The sequence below is a fragment of the Cyanistes caeruleus genome, chromosome 4 (genome assembly GCF_971803275.1).
Source record: "Cyanistes caeruleus chromosome 4, bCyaCae1.hap1.1, whole genome shotgun sequence".
NCBI classification, from domain to species: Eukaryota; Metazoa; Chordata; class Aves; order Passeriformes; family Paridae; genus Cyanistes; species Cyanistes caeruleus.
Genome location: NC_141704.1, coordinates 12,361,833 through 12,384,574, shown reverse-complemented (window position 1 = coordinate 12,384,574; position 22,742 = coordinate 12,361,833). Strand labels below are relative to the sequence as shown.

Genomic DNA, 22,742 nt, shown 5'->3' with positions numbered 1-22,742 from the left:
ACCTGATGGGTTTTATCAGTAGAACAATCTCTGTACTGATGGAATGATGACTTATTCCTGCTTTCTGTGAATCCTGTTTATCAATCCAAATCAAGCATAGGATAATATAATTTAACAGACAAACCTAAGAAACAGTGAAATTACAACCAATGAGGGTTATTTACATATTCTTCAGAACATTCTTTGAATTTATTCCTTTTACAAGAAATGAGGAGAATAAGCCATTGAAGAGAAAGTTTTACTTCCTACTTACCCCCTTTTCTGTTGCACAAATATCTGTATTTCCATAAAGTGTTCCAAGACCAATTACTTTGCCACCGTTTGTTCGTATATCAATTTTATGGCTCTGAAAAAAGTTTAAAAATCATACAGTTAGGATAACTTGTAGTTATGGTTATCTTATTTTTCAAGCTGTACTACATTAACCACTGCAGGCCTTAGTCCTACAAGTCCTACAAGCAGAACCAGATTCTACAGTTTCACTACACACAAATTCTAATTAAAATTGTTTTGCTTAATGCAAATCTCAAGTTTTTAACTAATAAGCCAGGTTCCAAGTAAAAACTTCTTCATAGCTCTTATACCCTTTCAGCTGCTGCTGCATACAACCAACAAGAAAAAAAAAGTACAAATACACATAAACCAGTCTCAAAATGCCAAAATAACCCCACCAGATCTTGAGAATAAAATGCAACCATTTGTAAAAAGAAAAAAATATTTAAAAAATCAGATTTAAATGAATAGATTGTTCTCTCCTTATACCTGATGAATTAATTGTTTCAACATGGCATCACAGTTCCTTTGAGGCATAATGCTTGTTATCAGAATAATGGTTAAACAGCAAATCCTCCAAATATATAACTTTGGAGGAGACTGTGGGAACTTGCAAGACTGGAAAAATTAGTATATAGCAAGGGCTCACCAGAGTGGCCACAGACAGGTTCAGTAAAATAAAACTACAACACACACACATTCCCACCACCCCAAATTATTAGAGTATCTTCCTAAAAAAAAAAGCCAACCAGGTTTTCAGAAGTAGGTGTCTCTAGAGACACCTAACAGACAGAAGGATTTGCTGAGAGAAGAAATCAGTTACAGTGGTCAAGCAGCTTTTTCACTAAGTGGAAATATTCCACCAGCTGAAAGAAAAAAGCACTGATTTTTCACACGGCTTCTGCAAGCAAGGGAGAAAGGATTGAATAAGGAAGAGGCAAAAGGTTGTCAAGACCTTAACAGATGTCAGAGGAAAACCAGAAAAATTTGTTCAGGAGAAGAGAAGGAGACTGATGCAGGATGAATCAGGCTCAGACATGGGGAGTGGTGAGGAAGCATAACAGTGTGAGTGAGATGCTTGGAAATTCTTGTTATCACCAGCATAGTGAAGGAGTCAGGAGTAATTGAGGAACATGGAAACATAATTAAAGGGTCTTCCTGGTGGCATTGTCATAGTAAGCATGACAAAAAAAAATTAAAAGAAGGAGCACTACTTTTTCAATAAAGAATTCATGAATAATTCATACTCTGAAGAAGACCTAAATGCCATAACTGTATTTTGGAATCTCTGTTGCTATCAGTTGACCTAGAGACTTGGACGGGATAGGGTGAACTGGACTTCTGCCAAATAAAAAACAACCACCACCCAAAAAAACCCAACCAACCAACCAACAAAAAAAATATCAGTAAAACCACCCTTGACAAATTGCACTGGCTGGAGGATAATGTCTGCCAGAAAAAAAAACTTCAATAAGCCTCCTAGAGACTCCTCCTTTTTGTTCAATTACTAGTATGCATTATTAAGCAAAGTAGATGTCAAATCTCCTAAGTCTTTTGTAAAGACACTATAGATTGTATTAAAAAAACCCCAAAAACATGTTCTTTCAAATTACAATTTATACAACTTCTTGCAAGTTAAGAAAATTAGCAGTTGTGAAGCTGTTTGCTGGTGCTCTTGAATAATCCCTACATGACCAGATTTTTTAATTTAAAGTCATTTATCAATGACCTGTTTTTCTCTCCTGTAAAAAAGGGTCTCCTGATTTGTTAGTTAATGAGATTTGTTAATAACAGGGAACCAACATTAAAACTTTAATCCATCCAGAAGAGGGCACTATCACTTCAGCTTGCTCAGTAAAGCAAATTCCATAACAGGGAATCAGCTCTTATGCTTCACTACAGCATCAGGTCCTTAATATTTTTAGTAGTTTTGGAAAAGCCCTGAAGGCTAATACTTCTGTTTCTCCCAAATAATTCTGCTCCTCTGATAATACAGAATATAATTCCTGAAGCTTTAGTAGAAAAAAGTAGTTCAGTCACCTTAATAAAACCACAGTACTTAAAAACAAGATTAGACTAAAACCTAGCTCTTAATTTTTAAAATTCAAGATATTTCCCATCTTGGATTCTATTTGAGACAAGATTCCCAGAAGATAAGTTAGCAGTCTTTCCTCAAAACCATCTTTTTCCATGACACCACAAAAAATTCTTGATGTAATGGCATGCCATGATAAATGTCATTACTGCTGGCCGAAACCACCTTGCCTTCTCTTATTATGCAGTTTCTCATGCACTGTTGTTGTCGTTACTACATAAGACTAATTTTTAATGAAAATTTTAGATGGGCATCACATAGTACTATTAAATTCTGTTAGATTTTAGGTTCCTTTATAAGAGTAAAATGGTCAATCACATAGAATGTGGAAGGTTCAAGTTGTCTATAGTTTCCTACATGTAGAGGAAACCTAGTCCATTGTATACTACACCCCTCCCTAAGCTCAGTATTCCCTACATCTGTTATAAAATCATCTCTTACCACATCAGAGAAGAGTATTGAAAAATTTTTCTTATCTCAAAAAAATTGGCCTTTCTTTTGAATTTATACCAATTCCTGCAGGTGCAATGCCAAACAATCGAGTGAATTTGATTCCAAATAGCACCTAAGTCAGATAAACTGTGATGAATTTTACAACAGCTTATGTCAGCAAACAAAGTGTTAAGACTGAAAAGACAAGCCTCTGATACATACAGTATATATCAGATCTATTTCAGTCAGGTATTTTGGACATGTAATATGTAACTCCTGATTGAAAATTAATTTAAATGGATCGTCAAAAGCTGTTATACCAATTATTAAAAAAACCTCAAAAAACAAAAAAACCCACACATAAAAAAAAATCAGCAGCATGTCTCAAAGTCTTGATTGAGCAGGCATAACTATTAATCTACTAGACAGGAAATCCCAGTCCATTTTTTTTCCTTTGAGGGGCAGGGAAGACAAGGATCAGGCTTACTGCTGTCAATGTTTCTGCTGGCTTTGGCTATCACAGATACATGGACTTCTGACTCCACCTTATTTACTGCTATTTACTTTGTGCTGCAATTGTATGCAATAATGAAAGGTGAGCTGCTATACACATAGCAATGTGAGTGTTGCAATGAGAATTATCAGAGTACTTCTCATCTCCGGAACTGGTATTTTTGACATTATATACCACCACACAATCCCTTTTCAAACAGTAGGGAAGGGTTCTTTGTACCTTTATTGACTGCAAGACACTAGTCCCCTTCTCTGTTTCTATTTTGCAGCTGTCACATTCTATTTTCTGAATCTTCACACAGCCAGTCCCTGATGTTTTGATATCCAAATCTAGAATTAAAAGAGTTTTATTAGCAACAGAACAAAAAAGTCTTTAAATTTAATATTTTTAATGTTGAAGTATTTGATCATGTTATACAGTAACCATATGTAGTAAGGAAAAGAGCAGCTTCTTTATTACTTAAGAACCTGCGGCTGTGTCTGGCCATGCACTTTGAACAGCCTGAGTAGTCACTACCAACCATGGACACTTAAAGTTTAGCAAGCCAGTGTTTGAGCCATCCAGCTCCAGGACAGAACATTAAGAAGTAGAACGACAAACCTGTGGCAAGGAATCAGCAGGGTGTGAACCTTTAGTGAAGTCTCATCTTTCTTCAACTCCACCTCCATCTCCTAGCCACACATTCCTTTAGAAATTCTACTTTGGACATTTGGGCACCCTGACACACATTTTGGGGTAGAAGGTTGGCAGGTGTCTGAGGCCATATGTAGAATAATAAGGCTCAACAGCACAAATACATAGGCCTTGCTGCTCCATTAGCCAGCACCAGAACCCAAAACCAGGCAGAGAAGAGTTGGTGTGCGTCATCCTCCCCAGCCTTCTAGAAAGCCTGACGTTCCCCTGGCATGAAGAAGCATGTTTGCCTCCACAGTCTGAGCCACCTCACCTTGCAACTGTTCATAGACTCCCACAAAGAAAAATCACTAGGTCTTGTAGATAAGGTGCAGAGGCAGGAAAAGCATTTTTCTGCTACTTGTCTCACCCTTGGGTTTAAGAAATGGAAGAAGTTTGACAATGTATAGTCTGGGGATTCTGTATATATTAATAATAATTTCTATTAATCATTTGTATAAATGACCACCATAGTGGCTGCCAAAAAAGTAAAGGCAGGAGGGGAAAGAAGTGATTTTGTTCTTCTAAGGATAAAAGGCAAAGAAAGAAGAAAAACTGAACAGCAACCAGAAGTGTTTGCTGCAAAACACAACTGAAGGACTAAGAGACAGTGAGCCCCATTACTCCCTAAAGGAAAGGAGATTATTTGGTAATGAAACCTCTGTTTAAGCAAACGTCAAAGTCTTTCCTTCACTGCCACTGCCTGCTAAGGGTATCAGAAAGATGAAAAGAATAATTAGAATGTGCAAAAGCTTTGTCCCAGGGAGACTGCCAAGTAAGACCCACAGTCCAGCAGAGCCTGTCGATCAATACTGTCCCACTGCTGCCCAGGACAGGTGCTTCCTGGAACCATGACAACAGTAAGCTTGCAGACCATGAAGACGAAGAGACTGAGAGCTCCAATTAATAACAAATGCAAGTTTTGTCACCTGGCAAATGAGGAGAATCCAAGGGACAGAGCTAAAACAGACCACTTTTGTAGCAAACGCTACCTTATGGCAGCAGTAAGCCAAGAGGTTAAACTCAGTGAAGGAAGTAGGGAGCATTCAAAGGTAACAATTCCTTTGTTAAAAGAAAGAAGAAAAGAAAGAAGAAAGACAAAAAGCTACAACAGGTAGACTGGAAAGCAATGTTGTTTTTGAACAAGCTATCTTTCCCAGACTGCTTAAGTCACCCACTGGACAATGGCAGAGTGCTTGGGAAGGTCTACAACCAAGACTCTTGCTAGTTTGCTTTCTGAGAAGAGAGTCCCAAAAGCCAGTTTGCTTGTGCGAATCTTTGAATTCAGTCAGCTTGAAACTCTCCTGCTCTTACTGCATCTGTCAAAAGGGATGAGGAAAAGACCTGAGAGTGCTCAGTTCAGCCATGCTACAAATTCACTAAGACTTTTACGAGAATAAGGGTAATAAGAAAACTTCTGATCCTGTACAGCATATTACTGCCATCATTTGAAAGGTGGGTTAGTAATGTAATCCTAGCTATCAAAGATGGGTGCCAAAAGAGGACCCAGAAGTTTGAAAATTCATGAACAAGTCATTAAGAAACACCAGGGACTTCTGGAAATACACTTTGTGCCTTGATCCTCTGCAGAGTCACACCACTTTGCTAGCCTTGATATAACAAAAATTAGTGGACAAGGAATTGAGCCCCTCTGACTCTTTGCCTCTGAGTTCCTGAACCAAGGATAAACAACTCCATAAAGAAACAGACTGAAAGCTGGATAATATTGCCAATGAAATTTTAACAAGGAGGAACAAGATACAATCTGTTTCGGTGCCAAAACTCCAAAAATAGCCAGTTTGATTCCTCCCTAGAAAAGACAAGGGCTGAAGCCAACTTTAGCCACATAAACCACAAAGAACGCATGAAGTTCTTTGTGGTGTTTGTATCAGAAATAAAGGTATGTAGGAAAAAAGAAACACTTGGGTACCAGAATGTATGCAGAGGTACCCTAGGGCATTTAAGCACCCTTCTTATTAAGCTGCCTTAAGCTATAATACTTGAAATAAACTGGATAATTATTTATTTTCAGATGACTCAGCAGCCCTGGACTACTAGAATTATCTCAAATTATGGTTATGCAAGCTCTCAGTTCAGTTTACTTCTGTGTACTCATGCAGTCAATGTACAGTAGCCAGAAATCAAAGAGCTGGTTTCAGGTTTAATTAACATATGCAAAAATAAATAAGTTTGATTAAGCAGAAATTCCTTGACTGAATCTGCCATCTATGAAGGCTAAATGTATCAGAGAGGATTATCAGATCATGTATGATATTGTAATCCTATACAGAGCTCAAAACTAGACACTGAGACAGAGAGAGGATCTTTTGGTACTTGCCCTGCTTTGGTTTAAAATGCATACTTAAGCTCAGCATTTTCTATGCATGCTCTTCATTCAGGGTCTAAGGAGTTTTAGGTAAGTTGCAGCTTCCTGGATAAGCTCCAACCTAAATTGCAAAAGCTGTTATGAAATGCCTTAACTTCCAAAGTGAAGAAAACAAAACACTGAAAAGAGATTCACATCAACCTCTCAACTTCTTACAGCTTAGTGACTGATCGAGCTCAGGCAAAATTGTCTAAGCAGAACAGAGTTAAAATCTTGCTCTCTCATCCAAGGAAAGCCAGAGAAAAGCCACAGTATTTGCAGAGTTCCTTTCCAGTTTGAGATGTGTTTTTACAAGGGATAAGATCTTTTGCTTATGCAATGATATTTAATGGATAATTCTTTTCTAAATAAATAAATAGAGCAACTCAAGCACAAACTAATACTCAGAAGATCAAAAAAACAAACCAGAGCTGAAAGGACACTTAAAAGTAGAAACTCAGTGGCAAGCAAAAATTCTAATTCACTGAGTAAAAACTTAAAACACTCAAACCCCACAATCTTACATTTTTGTAAATGTATCTCTAGATGCACCTGGATGACAGCACAGTACTAACATCATGCTAATTATGGGATGACAAAGAGCAACTTGTATAAGGACATAATCCACAGATTGTCCAGGGAACCTGAATTGCATGAGCTTACCACAAACCCAAGTGGAACAGCTTAGAAACCGACAAAAAAAAGAAAACCTGCCCCTAAGACTGTCTGTAGTTTTGGCTGACATTCAGAATATAGTAAGAATTTCAAAGACAGGACAAAAGCGAAATTATTGTTTTCCATCTATCAGGATTCAGTATCAAGACTTTCAGGAAGGTTTCCCACATTGAAACCCTTTGTGAAGACTGAAATTCTTCACATCTTAACACAATTAATTCTGCACCTCAAGAATAACCAGCTCTGGAGTGACTTATAATAGTCACTCAGAGATCCTGGAGAAACTGAAATAGTAAAGGACCACAGTATCCAGCCACATCTGGTATCAGAGAATTGAAGGGTAAATGGGACACTAGTTTGTTTAATTCTCATTAATTATGGGATGGACTCTGTGAATGCTACAGACAAGCCAAGGTAAGTGCTTGCCAAGTAAGGGAGGGAAAATATAAAAAGAGCTGTAAGATAGCAACTGCAGAGTTAAGACTACAAGACTCTTGGAGAAGACAGTCCAGCTACAGTTCAGTGACAGAGACAATGAATATAGAGTTAACAGATGATCTGTTTAAGAGAACAAACTTGGGATTTTCAAGTATCTTTAACAATATCCTTAGTTCCATATTATCTTTCAGCTATAAACTATGCACCATCTTCAACAGTACAAGAAGTTGTAAATCACCACAAATAGCAAGGTTGAAAACTTTTATCAATGACACCAAATTTTTCAGACTAGTTAAAACTCACTGACAAATTACAGGAGGACCTTGGAATACCACATACTCAAATGATAAAATAGCAGGAAATTAGCAGGGATTGTGCCAGGAGTTCACCAGGAAGCTCTCACCCTGAAACTGTTTCCATGTGTAAAGGGACATTCAGCAGAGAGATCCACTGAGGGGTTGAGCTGTATCAGGCTCTGAAAATACTGTGATGAAAAGAGTTGACAGCTAAGAGAATGCTTAGATGAAATACAATTTACACTTGTTCTGTTCATACTCTTCCCCGAGCATGTGTTTATGACCAGAGACAGGGAAGTGGGCTGCTGGAGTCATGGCATTCCTCATGGGAGGAATGAGTACAACCATTCTAACAGAGCAAAGCAAGCACACTGAGGACAGGAAGGGTGAGATTATATGTACAAATATTCTGTACTTAATTACAGAATATTTCTGCATATATTAGTTTCTAGGGAACAAAACAAACCCTAAGTTGTGATAAAAATACTTAAGAAACACCCCTTCATTTATAAGCAGTGTTAAAAAAAAAAAAAAAAGTAAATTATAGGGATGAGTAAGACTGGAAAATGTGAGAGTGATGTTATGTCAAACCCATAGGGCTTCTCCATTTTGAACTGTACACAGTTCAGGTCCTTCTAAAAGAAAACAAGGTTGAAAAAAAAATAAAAAATTGCAGAATTTTCCCAAAGACACAGGGCTGGAAAAAAAATGAAGTAAGATAAAAGGGGCAGAATGTCTTTGCTGTATGTGACATCATATTCTACAAAAGTCTTAGACTGAATGTATTAAGAGTAAGTAAGGTGGGATTATTCGTCATTTCTCATATCACAACTGCAACAGAGCTTTAAATGAAATAATGCAGTCATCTTCAATAACTTTAAATGAAATAAGAGACCAGGTGCATCAAAAAGTTTTTTTCAGCACGGTGAAACATTCTGCACTGTATAGAAAATTTCCTAAATCCATAGGAAAAAACCAAAACCACATTAATAACTGAATACAAATCTCTGAGTTTGTACTCCCTACACTTAGGGGCCCTGTCAGAACTGCACCGCCAGCTCAGCAGAGATGTTTATTGGCTTCAGCCACTACAGCTGCTCTCCCAAATTGTGCTCCATACGAGAAACCCTGCGCAGATTACAGCCCTGTGCCCAAAAAAGATAATGAAACACTTGTACTGGACAAGGGAGCCCTTCCTGTTATTCCATCTGTATCGTTACCTTTTGCTCCTGCGGACACAGCGTAACTAACACACGCTGAGGGAGCGCCTGGATCCCGGCAGGCCCAGGACGCTGCCTCGGAGCCGGCTCCCTTTGGAGCAGCAGCTGCCGGATCACAAATGACAGTGCTAACACCAGCTCAAGTGTTAGCACTAACTGCTGCTGGCAAAAGGGTCAGCAACCAATCGCGTATCCAACCAGCCAGCAAGTCCGGGAACACAGGAAGCAGAACGGGATGTTCTCAATCAGCGCGGCCGCGGTGCCGTTTCCCAACAGGGGCTTCCAGCCGAAGCAGCAGCGCCAGCCCATGCCCGGTGGGATGCCCCGATCCCTGCGCCTCCCCCGCACTCACCGAACTTCACCGGCGTCCGGACGTCCACGGCGGTCTTGCTGTCCACGCCGTCCGCCACGATCGCCACCTGTCCCAGCGCCTCGTCGTGTTCCACCCGCACCGGCTGCCGCTCCCGCCCGCCGCGCCCGGGGCTGCCGCCGCTCACGGCCACCAGCACCCGGTCCGCGCCCGGGCAGCGCTGCGGGTCCAGGGGGCGGACGCTCACCTGGCACGGCAGCCGCACCCGCAGCCGCCCCCGCGGGCTCACCGACAGCGCCCACTCCCGCTGCGGAGGCGGACCGGGGCCGCTGCGACCGCGGCGGGGGACGGGCGGCGCCCACCTCCCGCCCGCCGCTCGCACAGCCAGGGCCGCCCAGCGCAGCGCCCTCATTGCCGCCGGGGCCGGAGCGCCCGGGACGGGACGGACGGGACGAGGCCGCTCCTGGCGGGCGGGCGGCCGTGACCCCCGGCCGGTCACGTGGCACGGCTGCACGCGGGGAGCGGCACCGGCACGGCCGGTAAACAGGCGGTGGCTCCGCCGCGGAGCCTCTTGGGAGCCGTAGTTCTGCAGCGCGCGGAAGGAACTACAGCCGTGCCCACGGGCCTATCGGAGAGCGGGGAGGGCGGGGCATTGCACAGAGTCTGCTGCTATTGGGCGGCGGGGCTGGACGCCGGAGCCAATCAGAAGTGGGAGCGGCTGAAGCGGGCGGGAGGCGGTGCGCCGGTCGCCATAGCGACGGGGACGCCGCTGGGTCGGGCCGGGCTCTGTGGTGGCCGGGAGGGACTCGAGGGGACCGGGACCGGAGCTGGGGCTGGGCCTAGAGCCGGGTCCAAGAGGGCCAAAGCCGTGGCTGCGACGTCGAGGCGGGAAGTAAGTCAAGCAGCGCCGCCACAGCCCTGTCTGAGGAGTCGCTGAGGGCCGGGAGTGCGACCTCCGCGCGGGGCCCCGGGCGGTGCCGTGCCGCGTGTGAGGAGACGGGGCAGCCTTCCTTTCGCTGCACTAAACCTACAGCGAGCCCGCTGAAATGTCCTCGGTCAGCCGGTGTAGCAGTTTGGCAGATGTGTTGGAAAACCAGTTATTTGTTGTTTTTTTTTTTAAAGTGATATCACAAAGCACCAGAATTGCTCTCTGTCAGTAAGTTTTGGTGAATATGTTATGTGCTGTACTGCTTTTTAGCAGTTCTGAAGCCAAGCAAATAAATATTTTCCTGAGCTCTTGTCCTTACAAGGTTTACAAACAAGCAGGGAACCACTTAATTCGGTTTAAAAGACTCTTCTGGACTTCATAACCCACATTATCATCGTATAACAATTTTTAAAAATGAGGTGGGGCATGTGGGCAATAGATGATGTACAGTCAGGGGCTGAGTTCTTGTGATAGTTGTCTTCTACTGCCAATAATGAGAGAGAAAAATACACAGAAAGCTGCGTTGTCTTAGTAAGATTGCAACACAAGAAATAATGGAATCTGGGCCTGTTACTTAATTACTGTATCCCTTTTGCACTCCATGTGTTTCTTTTTCATAAATAACCATGCAAGCATGATATTTAGTCATCAAATACTTTTCATCTCATTACCCCTATTTCCATTTCTGTCACTGTCTGTCTTTGATTATTTATGAATCTGAAATGACCTCAGTGGCCAAGAGGAAAGAAGATGGCTCTATTTTTTTGGTCCATCGGTAATTTTCACCCTGGAAAGTTTAATGAAGATTCATATTCATCAAAAATGTCCTTCAAGTTAAATTATTTCATTGGTTTGCATTACTTAGTCACAAAAAATCATTAGGTTAAACACAAAAAAGGCTAGCCTGCTTTATGATAGTCTAGAATACAAAAATTGAAACCTAGAAAGTCAAAAAAGTATCAAGAAATATCTAGGGACATGATGGAGGCTGGAAGGGATTTTTTTGCAAGTCTTCAGAAATAGTTGATTTTGGGGAAAAAAATCTTCAAAATTCTCACCTTTGAGATCAATACCAAATTTAAATGTCTGATTTTTTATTTTATTTTTTTTTTGTTTGTTTGGGGGAAAGTTACAGATGTTTAAGAGGTGTGTTGCAATGTGCTATGACTCCACTAGATGACAGCCAGTTCAGCGAATAACTGATCCCACTTTTCCGAGGGAATCCGGTCCCTGGTGAGGTGGGGCTCACTGCTTCCCTCCTTTCTCCCTGGGTCAGTGCTGCTGTTCCGGATCCTTGACTCCCACCAACTCTAAAACGACACTGCTGCTTTCCCACAGCCCCCTTTTCCTCCAGGAGCTTGGTATTTGATGTTCCTCATGTAGGCAGAGGTTTATCAGTACCCACAACCCACAGCAAACTGTGCTCTGCATCACCTTTAGTATTGTCAGGCTTTGCATAGTTGAGAACTTAGTTCAAGAAACCATTCCTGGATGCTTAAGCTGCAGTTTTGTTTATATTTCATTGTTGCTGTTGGGTTTTTTTTTTTTCATTAGATACAGTATAAGCATACTCACATGGTTAAAAATACTGAACAAAACAGATAAAAAGTAATTGCTAGGAAAAAGTTCTTTCTTTTTGCATACTTACAAAACCTCATGTGTTTAATGTTTTACTTGTCATCTGTATTTTTGCTATATTGATTCTGTTTAACTTTGATGCTTTTGCTTGGATCAACTGGTATAGCATGTAGCAGACTCCAACAATAAAAGAATAGTTATTTATTTACTTGTTTTTCATTTTCTGGTTTGTCTTTTGCAGGATAAGAAAGCTATATCAAATTTAAAAGTGAAGGTTTAATTAGAACTCCACTTTTGATAGCTGCATGATTTCTTAGTGAATTACAATCCATGTTTTCCATTATACCAGATATTGGTATTGTATGCAAAGGATATTCAGTATTTCATGCAAAAGATAAAAAAAGCCCTAGAACTCATAGAAGTTCTATAAAGTGATATAAAATACATTTTAAGCCAAAGTATTATCAGATGCACTTTTAGGCTAAGGTGAGAGAGAGATTTCAAAGAAGGAGGAATTAAATCAGAAGTATTTACAGGAGAAGCTGTAGAAGAAATGCATTTTTCTAACTTTTGTATTTGGAATTTATCACAGAAAAAATCACAAATTGCTGCAGGTACCTACAGGGTATAAACTTAGTCTGCCTGGCCAGGATTAATTTTACCCATTTGCTATAATTGTAAGGAAGAAATAATGTGACTTCACTTCTTAGGAAAATAGGGCCATCTTTATTAGTAATTTGTTTGTTTTTCTTTTAGAGGTGCATTTCTGAACTGCTTCCTTGAACCTTCTTTGTTCTCAAGGTGTGTCTAGGGTTCAGCAGGGAGGCAAATTATGTTTTGTTTGTTTCCTCCTCTGTACTTTAGCACTGCAAATCACGCAATGGTTTGGATTTCAGGGATTTTTTTGTTTGTCACGCCACTAGAAATTTTCTGAGGAAATTAAGTTCCTCATGGAAACCATTTGAAATGGGAAGTGGCAAATCTTACCATTCAAATTCTTCTTATCTTAGCCATATCTAATTAGAATTCCAGCAGATAAAGTCTGTGTGTGGCTCAGGGTGGTTCTATCCCAAATAGCAGAGTTGAAAACAAGGGAAAACAGCAGAATTTGTGACAGAAAATGTTGAGCTGTTTAGTTATATGGTGTGCACTCTCATTTCTCAAAGAGGTGAGGTTGTACTGTCTAATCAAACAATCCATTCTGATTCACATGTGCATGATAATGTCCTGTTGTGCATGATGTAGTTTTAAATTCAATTAGCAATTAATGTTGACGTGGTTTTGTTGTTTAAAGACACATCCATTCATGCTCAAGCACAGGCTCTGCCCAGTTAAAGCAGGAGGTCTACTTTACCATTAGGGAAAAAGCATAAAAATATAAAATTCTAGGGGATGGAAAGAGAATCACTGTGTGATCAAATAAATCTATGGTGCTCCTCATATTAATATTATCTGTAGGTCTCGTCCCTTCTCTCTGAAGACAATATGATAGAACTGAAAAAGTTTTGGAGAAGGGTGATAATGACATTGGAAGGCAGAGAAGAGCTTTCATGCCAGTGACAGGAAGTGGATTGTCTGCTTCAGCCTAGAAAAAGGATTGTCAGATGATGATTCAACATTAGGAAGAAACCCAGTGGCATAGAAAAGTTGTGATTATTCAGTGACTCACGCAGTAAAAGAACTAGGTGAGATCAAGAAGCCAGATTCAAAAGCAACAAGAAGCACTGGTTACTCATGTCATGTCAAGTGACATAAATGATAAAATGAAAAGCTCCATTTCCCTGTATTTTACCAATACTGAACATTTTGTATGAGTTCAAGGAGAAAGTGGATGGATTCAGAGAAGCATCACCACACTATAGCTGGTGGGTACTTCTGTCCCTCTCCAGGCATTCAGTTGTAGGCTGGAGGTGTGCAGAGATAGTTGATTCATCTTCACACATGGACCTGCATCTCTTTATGGTCAGAATAAAATTTTACTACTTTTTGCATCTGTCACTCTGAAAAGAATCAATTCAACTAAGTGTCACCTGCCTGGATTCTGCACAGATTTGTATGTGAACATTGCTGTTTGCTAGAGAGAGACAGAAGTAAAGATACTGAAATTAGTTTGGGGAATATGAGTTCAGGCTTTTATTATTGTTGCTGTCCTGAAGCTGTTCCACAAGACAATTCTCAGCCTGATTTGACCCAGGTTCCAAAACAGCCTTGTAATTCCCATTCTCTGTAATTCTGTGTCTTGGATCAAGGCTGTGATATTATTTGTAGTTCTACAGTTTGAAAACATCCACACTTGTTGGGTTATTCTGTGAAGTTGGGGAAAAAGTCAGCTTTCATTCCTAATTCAATTAGGCAGTTTAGTTACCAGATACTACAAAGACACAAATTTTCCACATTGCTTTTTGAAGTTTATAGATCAAATTTTATATTAGCTGAATAATATATTTAGTAATGTAGTAGGTAATGAAAGTATGCTAAACTTATTTTAATGTCTCATAAACCTACATATATTTTATTTATGTCTGCCCCCTCTTAAAACCATGTGGAGACAAGGGCTTGTCACACTAGCTGAGGCTGTCTAACCATTTTTCTCTGTCTCAGATTTCTATAGTTGTGTCTTAACATAAAACTGTAAACTTTTCAGATTCAAAAGAATTTTTTTGTTCTCACCCTCCCAAGCAAACTGGATTCTTGGTGAGGACTTTTTTGTACTACTGTACTGGGATGAGGTATATTTTTGACTAATGTCAACTGTATGTTTCAGATACAAATATTGACAAATATGCCCACACCCATGAAACTCTAACATTTTGGCATTGTTCTACGTAGAGTTTCTGCCACAGTGCTTTTCCGTCTGTCTAAACTCTAAGTTGAGAGGAACAAATACACAACAGTAGCCATAAACACAAAATGTATATGCTAAAATATTCAGCAGTTCTTTACAGATGAAAAATCACTCACTATTTATAAATGTGTATACATGTTTATGTACAGTAACTCAGAGTTTATTTCTTGGCCTCTATGATGTTTACAGTTATTTCACAATGTTTTGACTCCTCCAAGAGGGATCATGAAATTGCTTTTTTTTCCATAAGCAAATACAGACACTGAAATCTCTCTAAAAGACAAAATGTGCCTGAAGGAATTCCAAACAGTACTGAAGAAAGTAATAAACTTTCCAGTTTAACTTTCATTACCGTTATAGACAGCTGACTTTCGAAAGGTGAATACAAACAACACAACATTTTTGTATCCATTTTCCCAATACAATTTAAAAAATAAATAATATTTTTCTTAACTGTCAGCTTTCTGGCTGTGGAATGCTAAATTGCACTGTCTAATTGGAAAGATCTGGTATATATTATTGAAATAGTCTCAAAATTTCTTCTTAATTTTATTACAGTTTTAATTTTGGTTGTCCTTGATTAGTCCTTGATAGTAAGATGCACTCTTTTGAAAAAGAGAAAGGTCTCCCCTATGTTATGTGAAAGGCTGAATGATGTCAAGACTGCCTAATTTGAAGAGGATTCTGCATCTTTGGCAGCTGATATGGGTTTCATAATGGTGTGGTTCCATAGCAGAATACAATGTCCTCTGCATAATAGCTAATGTATAAAGACCTTCTGGTGTCAGGTGAACATTTGCATGCAAGAGTTGACAGTCTTTCTCCCAAAATTTTGCACTAAAATCCTGTGATACTGATCTGTCCATTCCTGTCATCTACTAACAACTTCAGTGAACTTGTGAAGGATTTCTTGAATTCCTCCCTCTCCACTCCATCTCACTTTGAGCTGTGCTTTGTGCTACAAATGCTCAATGCCTCCCATATCTCACTGTGATGACAAGATTTCTGTGTGCCTCACAAGTCCTTCTTCCCCTCTCTTCCCTCTATAAGATGTTTATTGCCTCTGTTTGATCATCCCATGTCCCTTATATCTTTCTCCTGAAGTGTTTTGTCACCTTTCTTGCTTCTTCATGCAAAAGGTTGGTATTTTAAAACTCTTTGGATATACAAAACTCTTAAGATGCTGTTATGCCAGAAGATGGGTTTTTCAGATATTAAGTCATGTTTGATGTGATGATGAGGACCAACTTGATGGACACTGCTGGAGCACCTCACCCACCTTGGCATTTTCACACACCTCAGAGAATTCTGATGACTGAAGCTTGGGAACATAATTCTCAAGTGCTGGACCAATATCGTAAACACAAGTGAAATTATATAAACTTTATGGCATTAAGTTTCATCTTGCTGAGAAGTACTGAATGCCCTTGATCTATTTCTAATGCAAGTATCTTAGAGATTTCTATTCCTAAATGACAGATATGAATATGGGATTTTCTATAATATAAATATAGCAAAATTATGTTTTCCAACAGCTCTGCTTGTTCCAAACTTTTTTAATTTCTCTCTCTGCTCATTTGTTAAAAGACTGTGTTACCTAACTGGAATTAGAGATTTCTTCAGGATATTTTAAAAGTACTCCAGAGGATGATAGAGTGATAGTGCAGCTGCTTGCATGAAGTCTTTAATGAAGTTGTAACTGCAGACTTACCTAATTTACTCACATTATGACTTCTGTGGTTTGAATGTGGGTCTGACAAGTTCACGTAGTGGTTTTTACACCACATATTTATCTTTCACAATCATATATATCCCTGGATCTAATGAACTCTATTGGTATTTTTGTTACTTTCTAGGGCTTTAAACAATGAGTCAGGCTGATGAAGGAAATCCCACTGACACAGAACTGGCAGCTGAGAATGAGTCGCCTACCTGTGTGCTGCCTCCAGCAGCTCCTAGCCAGGAAGAGGGATCCACTGACATAACAGCAAGTCCTGCATTTCAGTGTTTAGATGAGGTACCATGTGCCCCAGCTTTCTCTGACTGTAACAGTGCAAAGTAATTATTCTGGGGTGTATGTTTTGGTGTTAATAATTGAAGGTTGTTACCACAATCTGTATCTTCCCAATTTCTTTGATTTTTCTAAGTGGTAAGAAAATTTTGTGAAGCAGTGTCATATTTTTGCTGGGGATGCTGTGCTTGATAGATAATCATGTTCTTTTTTTCAGTGATCATGGCCTTAAGGGGAATGAGAATATAGAGGTCTTGGTTTTGGTCTTGTAGTATTCTATCTGTAGAGATAATTGCATTATGATTTTTTAAAAGGCTTAATAGCTGCAGGTAAGTGGTTCCTGAGGCACTATTAATTGATGATGGTGATTGAAGAAACCTTTCAGAGTTCAGTTTTTTTGTGATTTTTTTTTGGTGTTAAGGAGTCTTTCGGAATGCTAGAAGTATTTCAAAATTTTAAATATCAAATATATATCAAATGGAATCCTTAAAAATGTAAGGCCAAAAGAGTCATTAAGAGATATTTAATCCAAAATTGGCACTGAGGTAGATTCTCTGCAGGTCTAATTTGTCTAATTTGTTCTTAAATCTTTAATTGGTGGAGATAGCTCTTTGGATATCCTTTTCCAGCAGCTCATCATTGCCAGGATTTTATAAAAAGTTTGCCCTATATCCCAGTTTGTTTACTTTGTAGTGAATAATGCAGCTTTCTTCTTGCCTTTCCCACATTAAAAAGAGAGACCAGCCAATTTCTGCCTTTTTTATAATAAAAATGTACATCTCTCTCTTGTATCCTTATGAGGCTTTGTTCATACTTAATGTTTTTCTTGAAGTTCTTACCTAAAGTTGCTTTACCTTGGACTCTTTCCATCTTGGTTCTGTCAGATCAGTTTGCTATCCTGGCTCTCACTCTCTGCCTACAATCTAAGGTCAGGAAAGAGGACAGGACAAGAATTTGTAGTGAAGGGGAAAATAGGACTAGCCCTTTCCTATCCTGCTATTAGATCATACTGAACGTAGCTTGAAACTGCTGCTTTCAGTCCAGTGCCAGTGTATGGAGAGCCCACAACTTCCAGTACTGTTGCAGCACAAACCCCCTTTGTTCTCAGTCCAAGGCAGCAGCTAAAGTGCCCCCATGCCCCTTCTAAACTGTATTCTGCATTTCTGCTTTGTTTTCCTTATTTTTAATCATAGTGAAAACTAATTTTTCTAGACTTATTCTATAAAATTATTAGATTATTTGCCTGATTTTTTTTCTCAAAAAACAAATCTTTCCAGAAAGGTTATTCTGCATATCAAATTTAAAGTTAACTTGTTTAACACTGATAACACTGTAAAATATTAATGGCAAATTCAGGATAAACTTAGTATTTGGAGTTGTTCCCAGCTCATGAAAAAACATGCTGTGAAAAAACAAAGTAAGCAATTTGCATAGTATTTCATAAATTAGGTCTTCTGGTCATTTTGTCAGTTTCTAGAAGAGAACTATGACTCATTTATTTTACCATCGTTTTTAGCAGTTTGCACTTGTACTTTACTGGTGAGTTTGGCTTTTCATCACTTATTCACATTTCTTCTCTTCCACTGACGTATTTGTTTTCTTTTGTTGAACTTTGTACATAATTCAGGGACAAATATATGACTTCAGTCACCATAGAGGTTCTTGCATTGATGCTGGCTTCAACTACTTGGAATAGCTGTTAGGATTTTTCCACAGAAGCAGAATTGTGTCATATTTTCTCAGTTTCACTGACTAGTCATTTATGCCTGTGCAGCATGTAATTATCGCAAGGGCCACCTTTTGTTATAAAATTTCTTTAAAAACAGGTATGTGCCTCTTTCCAGTCAAGCCAGTCTTGTTTTTCTCATGTAAGCAGCAAAAACTCAAACATACAAAGAGCAAGAAGTCAAACATGCACACTCTCTCTCCTTTGTTTTTAATAAAACATAGTAACATTGCTTAGCTTTGTGGGTTAGGTAGAAATATTAAAAACCAGACAGAGTTCAAACAAAAGCCACCCAATTCACCATGACTTCTTTTCACCAAGTTGACATCTCCGTTCTGTTGGTTAGGGTAGAGCCATGCATTCACAAAATGAACTTTCCACTTCTTTTTGCCTTTGTTGTTATGTCCTTGAAATAAAGATCTTTGCTCTAACGCTTCTAATTGACTTCCTTGAATTGTGAATCTTTCCTCATATCTCGTGTTCTTCTAGTGTTAGAAATAAATCAAACTGCATCTGTTAATAATTTTCATGGAAAACTACATAGTCTAGTACCTGTGTGACGAAAGAAATATATTACTTGAATAAATGCTACATTAAGATGCAATAAATTATGCTGGCTTTATTTTGATTTTAGTGCAGTATAGGCCATGTATATGTAATCTGATTCTTAAATGGCAGCAATTTTTTTCATATATGTACATTGTATAAGTTTAAAGACACATTAATTTTATTAAATGGATATTTAGTAGTAATTAGCTTCAACAAAATGATCTAAAATTGTATTCACCCTTTGCCTGAAAATTTATAATTCTTTTGGAACAGATGATAATATAATATATTTCTCCTCTCCCTTTATTCTTTTATCATCCTTACTACAACAATGCTGTTACTGGTAAAGCACCAGAGGGCAAACGGAAACTGTCACTTGAATAGAAAAAGCAATCAAATATGACATGAAACTAGATTAAATGCTCAAAAAGACAAGATTATGCAGAATGAAAATAAAAAAGAAATCAGTTTAAAAATTGTCTCCTGCCCCTTCTATTAATTTTTGTCTGCATAATTTTTGTGCTTCACCATATTGCACAGTAAACTTTTTTCCCCTCTGGCCACTCAAGTTGTGTTTTACTTTCCTCTACCTGGTCCAGTTTTAATGGGAACATAAATAAATAAAACATCATTTGTCATAATGATGTTTTTGATGTTTAGTTTTGTAACCTATTACCATTTTCAAATAATTTTCTGTTAAGCTTAAGTTTTGTTTTGTAGCCCAGATCACAATCCCAGACACAAAAAAAGACACCTACTCTGTTTATCTTCCCAATCTGATAGTGAATCAAACGAAAAAACTCCAAAGAGAAATCAATCAGTGGGTATCTTCTCCCAGTCTGAGGTGGTTTTACTCAAGGCAGTGTCTTGTGCTTTTTTGTTTCTCTTCCTTTTTTTGGTATGTTCTTAGTCTAGAAAGGCAGTTCAGTCAAATGTATACATTTGATATGAAGAATTTTGCAGGAAAATGATTCTGCAACGTTTATCTTGCGCGTATTTGCAGTGGACACTCTGAGGCAGCTATTAGTTCTGCAGTATAGTTCACTTGTGAGTGAGAAGGGGTTTGCTGTTTTACAGATCCAGTGAGCAGATACCTTGTTTGGAATATACCACAATAGTCCCTTCCTGCTAACAAACATAATCCATTTTCTTGCTAAATCTAAACATGCAGAAGAATACGCTCCTTTGGGAGATTTGTCTGACTGGTCTACTGCAAACTGTTGCACTCTATATCCTGTAAAATGGTTGATGCTCCCTATCTGATACCAGCACCAAATCTTTCATTTGTTCTGCTTTTTTTTGATGGAAATTGTCACTGTCATGCTACATTTCTTCCTCTCTGATGTCCAAGTGTCCTATTACCATCAAGAAGCAGAAAGAACCTTTCATGGATGTTTTTCATTACTAGTTTGAAACTCAGTCTTTCTGAGATTGGTGAATTTGTACTCCTAACTGCCAAAAGCAGTTGAACTGCTAATGAAGATGCCAACCAAAATCTCAATTCTAGTGGAAACACAGAGAAAAATCTCAATATTTACCAAAGAATCAACTGTATCACAAAGAATCCCCAAGCTAATTTTGCTTCTGATTATCTGATGCTGATTCATGCATATCTGCTATCTGTAAGAACTTTAATGTCAAAGAATGATGCATATGTTCAGTGTTTGAATGTTTGAGGGAAGAAAGGTACTTCTCATTTTTCTCCTTTTTCTTATCTGTGCTGCAGGAAAGAAGAGGAAGTAACATAAAGGTTGGCTACAACTTTCAAATATAAACACTAAGAATCAATATTTCATATAATTCTTCAGTGGCATGATGTCATCTAACAACACAATTCTACAAATTACAGTTGTTTGCAATTTCTTTTGGTAACAAGCTGGTCTTTATTTCTCTCCTAACCTAGGTTAAATAGTGGGTGTAAATAGCTTTCCTTTTAAAAAAATAAAGAGTTTAAATGAAAAGTTTCTTAGAAAAGCTACCTTGGTAGATTAGGATATAATTTTTTTTTTTTTTTTTTACATAAGAACCAATTTAATTTCTGTCCCTGTACACATTCTGTAGTGTGCTTTCCTTTATTATAAAGTATGATCATCACAATATTTTTGCATGATAACTATAGCAGTGAATATTTTTTTAAGTGTTTTAGTATGTGCTCTATTGAAGATATAAAAGTCTTGAGACAGCTTAGTATGTTGAAGACAAACAACATTTTTAAACTTAAGCTGATCCTGGCATGCTCCACACTACGCTCTTCAAAGGCCCCTGGCCCAACAAAAAAAGCGTATAAATATGTTGGCACAGGCAGCTAAGACAGATGTTGTCTCCACCTCCATGCACAGGAATCTGACTGCTAATTAGAAAAACCTTTTTTGACTTTGTGGAATGGTCACATGGGAAGTCAGCTGGGGCTGATAATGTGTCTGTAAGCTGGAGTATGGTTTTTTGCAACAGCTTCCAGCAAGTAGGAAATAGTTTGTATTGTGAATGTTAAAACAAATTGTTGTTGCAATAGGAAAGTTGATAAAAAAGCTGTAGAGGAATTGGGTGAATTTACAGGTGCCTTCAATCAGCAGGATTGGGAACAGAGCTGGTGCAACATGCTCATTCTATGGAGAAGTTCTTTTTACCACTAGCAGGTGACATTGTGGAAACAAGGCCAGGAAGTGGTTGGGTGTGTTTGAACTATCACAATGCAGAGGGTATTTCTGTTGATTTCTGAAAAGTCTGCTTGAAAGTATTTATGATGCCTTATTTTTCTATGCTGTTATAAAGTCAAGTGTGCAGATTTCATACCATACAGAAGAACTAGAGCTCTCTAGTGTGAGATTAGGGGAAGGAATAACCTTTAACTATAGCATCTTGCATTTTGGCCTTTTCTCAGCCATTTCTGATACTCATGAGACTTGACAAATACATTGCTATATTGTTTTCCAAAGCTATCTCCTTCTTTCTGTTTTCTCATCTAAAATATGTATTAGAGACAAGGCAATTTTGTACTAAAAATTGGTGCTACTGGCATTGTATGTCAGCACAACCATGTGATGAGAAAGCCAGAGCAAGGTTAACCACTTATAAATTCAATAAAAGCATAAGTGATGGAGAATCATCTGTTACACACAAGTTTACTTTAAATGTTAAAAAGGGGATCCCTGGTTTACTTATTCAAAGTACCTGTGTCCAAATACCCGAATAAACAGAGCCTTAAGTAGCTGCATGAGAAAGAATCCTTGTATTTGGATTTAGCATACGTAGTTTAAACTGCAGAGTGAAGTGGAGAGGCTTTTGTACTCTGTCTGAGGAAAGGCACGAGAATTTCTGTTTCTGAAAGTGCATCCTGCTTCTCCATAAAAACCATTTGCTCCATGTAATTGCTTGAAAGTGTGTAAAGCCTACTATTATTTTGTACAGTGTAATTTTAAATGATGACATGCTACTTCTGCTGAAATGTAACCTTAATTAAACTTCCAGTTTGTCTTGATATATGAACATAATCAGGTAATTTGGGTTATTTTTTCCCATTATTATTTTCCAAATGGATTACTCTTTTGCTGAAAACAGAAAAAAAAATTATGAATGAGGACTTAAAAAATATTGCTTTCATAATTTCCATGTTCTCATGACTTGTGTGAGGGCTGGACTTGACATGCCATCTTAAAACACTGTTTTCTGTTTCTGGTTACCATTGAGTATGACAGCCAAATTAACTTCTGGCAGAAGAACTATAACTCCATAAAAGCCATAAAAGTTTAATTAAAGCAGTGAATGAAAGAGATCGATTTAGTATCGAAATGTTTGCATCTAGCAGGACCTATAGA

At 38.6% G+C, this 22,742-nt stretch overlaps 2 protein-coding genes across 8 annotated transcripts in view; one reads left to right on the top strand and one right to left on the bottom strand.

Moving 5' to 3' along the window:
• Positions 1 to 9,763, bottom strand: part of FAM185A (family with sequence similarity 185 member A) — a 37,876-nt gene extending 28,113 nt beyond the window's left edge. Inside the window, exons 1-3 of one of the 2 annotated variants that reach the window (XM_086886676.1) lie at positions 9,333 to 9,763; positions 3,534 to 3,643; positions 254 to 346 (exon numbers count right to left, since the gene is read on the bottom strand). In XM_086886676.1, coding sequence (XP_086742802.1) covers positions 254 to 346; positions 3,534 to 3,643; positions 9,333 to 9,702 — 573 coding nt within the window. In that variant the 5' untranslated portion in view covers positions 9,703 to 9,763. The remainder of the gene's footprint in view (positions 1 to 253; positions 347 to 3,533; positions 3,644 to 9,332) is intronic. The other variant, XM_023919026.2, reaches the window with a different exon arrangement.
• Positions 9,764 to 9,831: 68 nt separating this feature from the next.
• The window catches only part of CCDC146 (coiled-coil domain containing 146), a 67,281-nt gene continuing 54,370 nt past the window's right edge, over positions 9,832 to 22,742 (top strand). For 3 of the 6 annotated variants that reach the window (XM_023918970.2, XM_023918972.2, XM_086886664.1), the window contains exons 1-2: positions 9,991 to 10,182; positions 16,498 to 16,658. In XM_023918970.2, coding sequence (XP_023774738.2) covers positions 16,509 to 16,658 — 150 coding nt within the window. In that variant the 5' untranslated portion in view covers positions 9,991 to 10,182; positions 16,498 to 16,508. Of the gene's footprint in view, positions 13,482 to 16,497; positions 16,659 to 22,742 lie in introns of all 6 variants that reach the window. The other 3 variants (XM_086886663.1, XM_023918971.2, XM_086886665.1) reach the window with 3 other exon arrangements.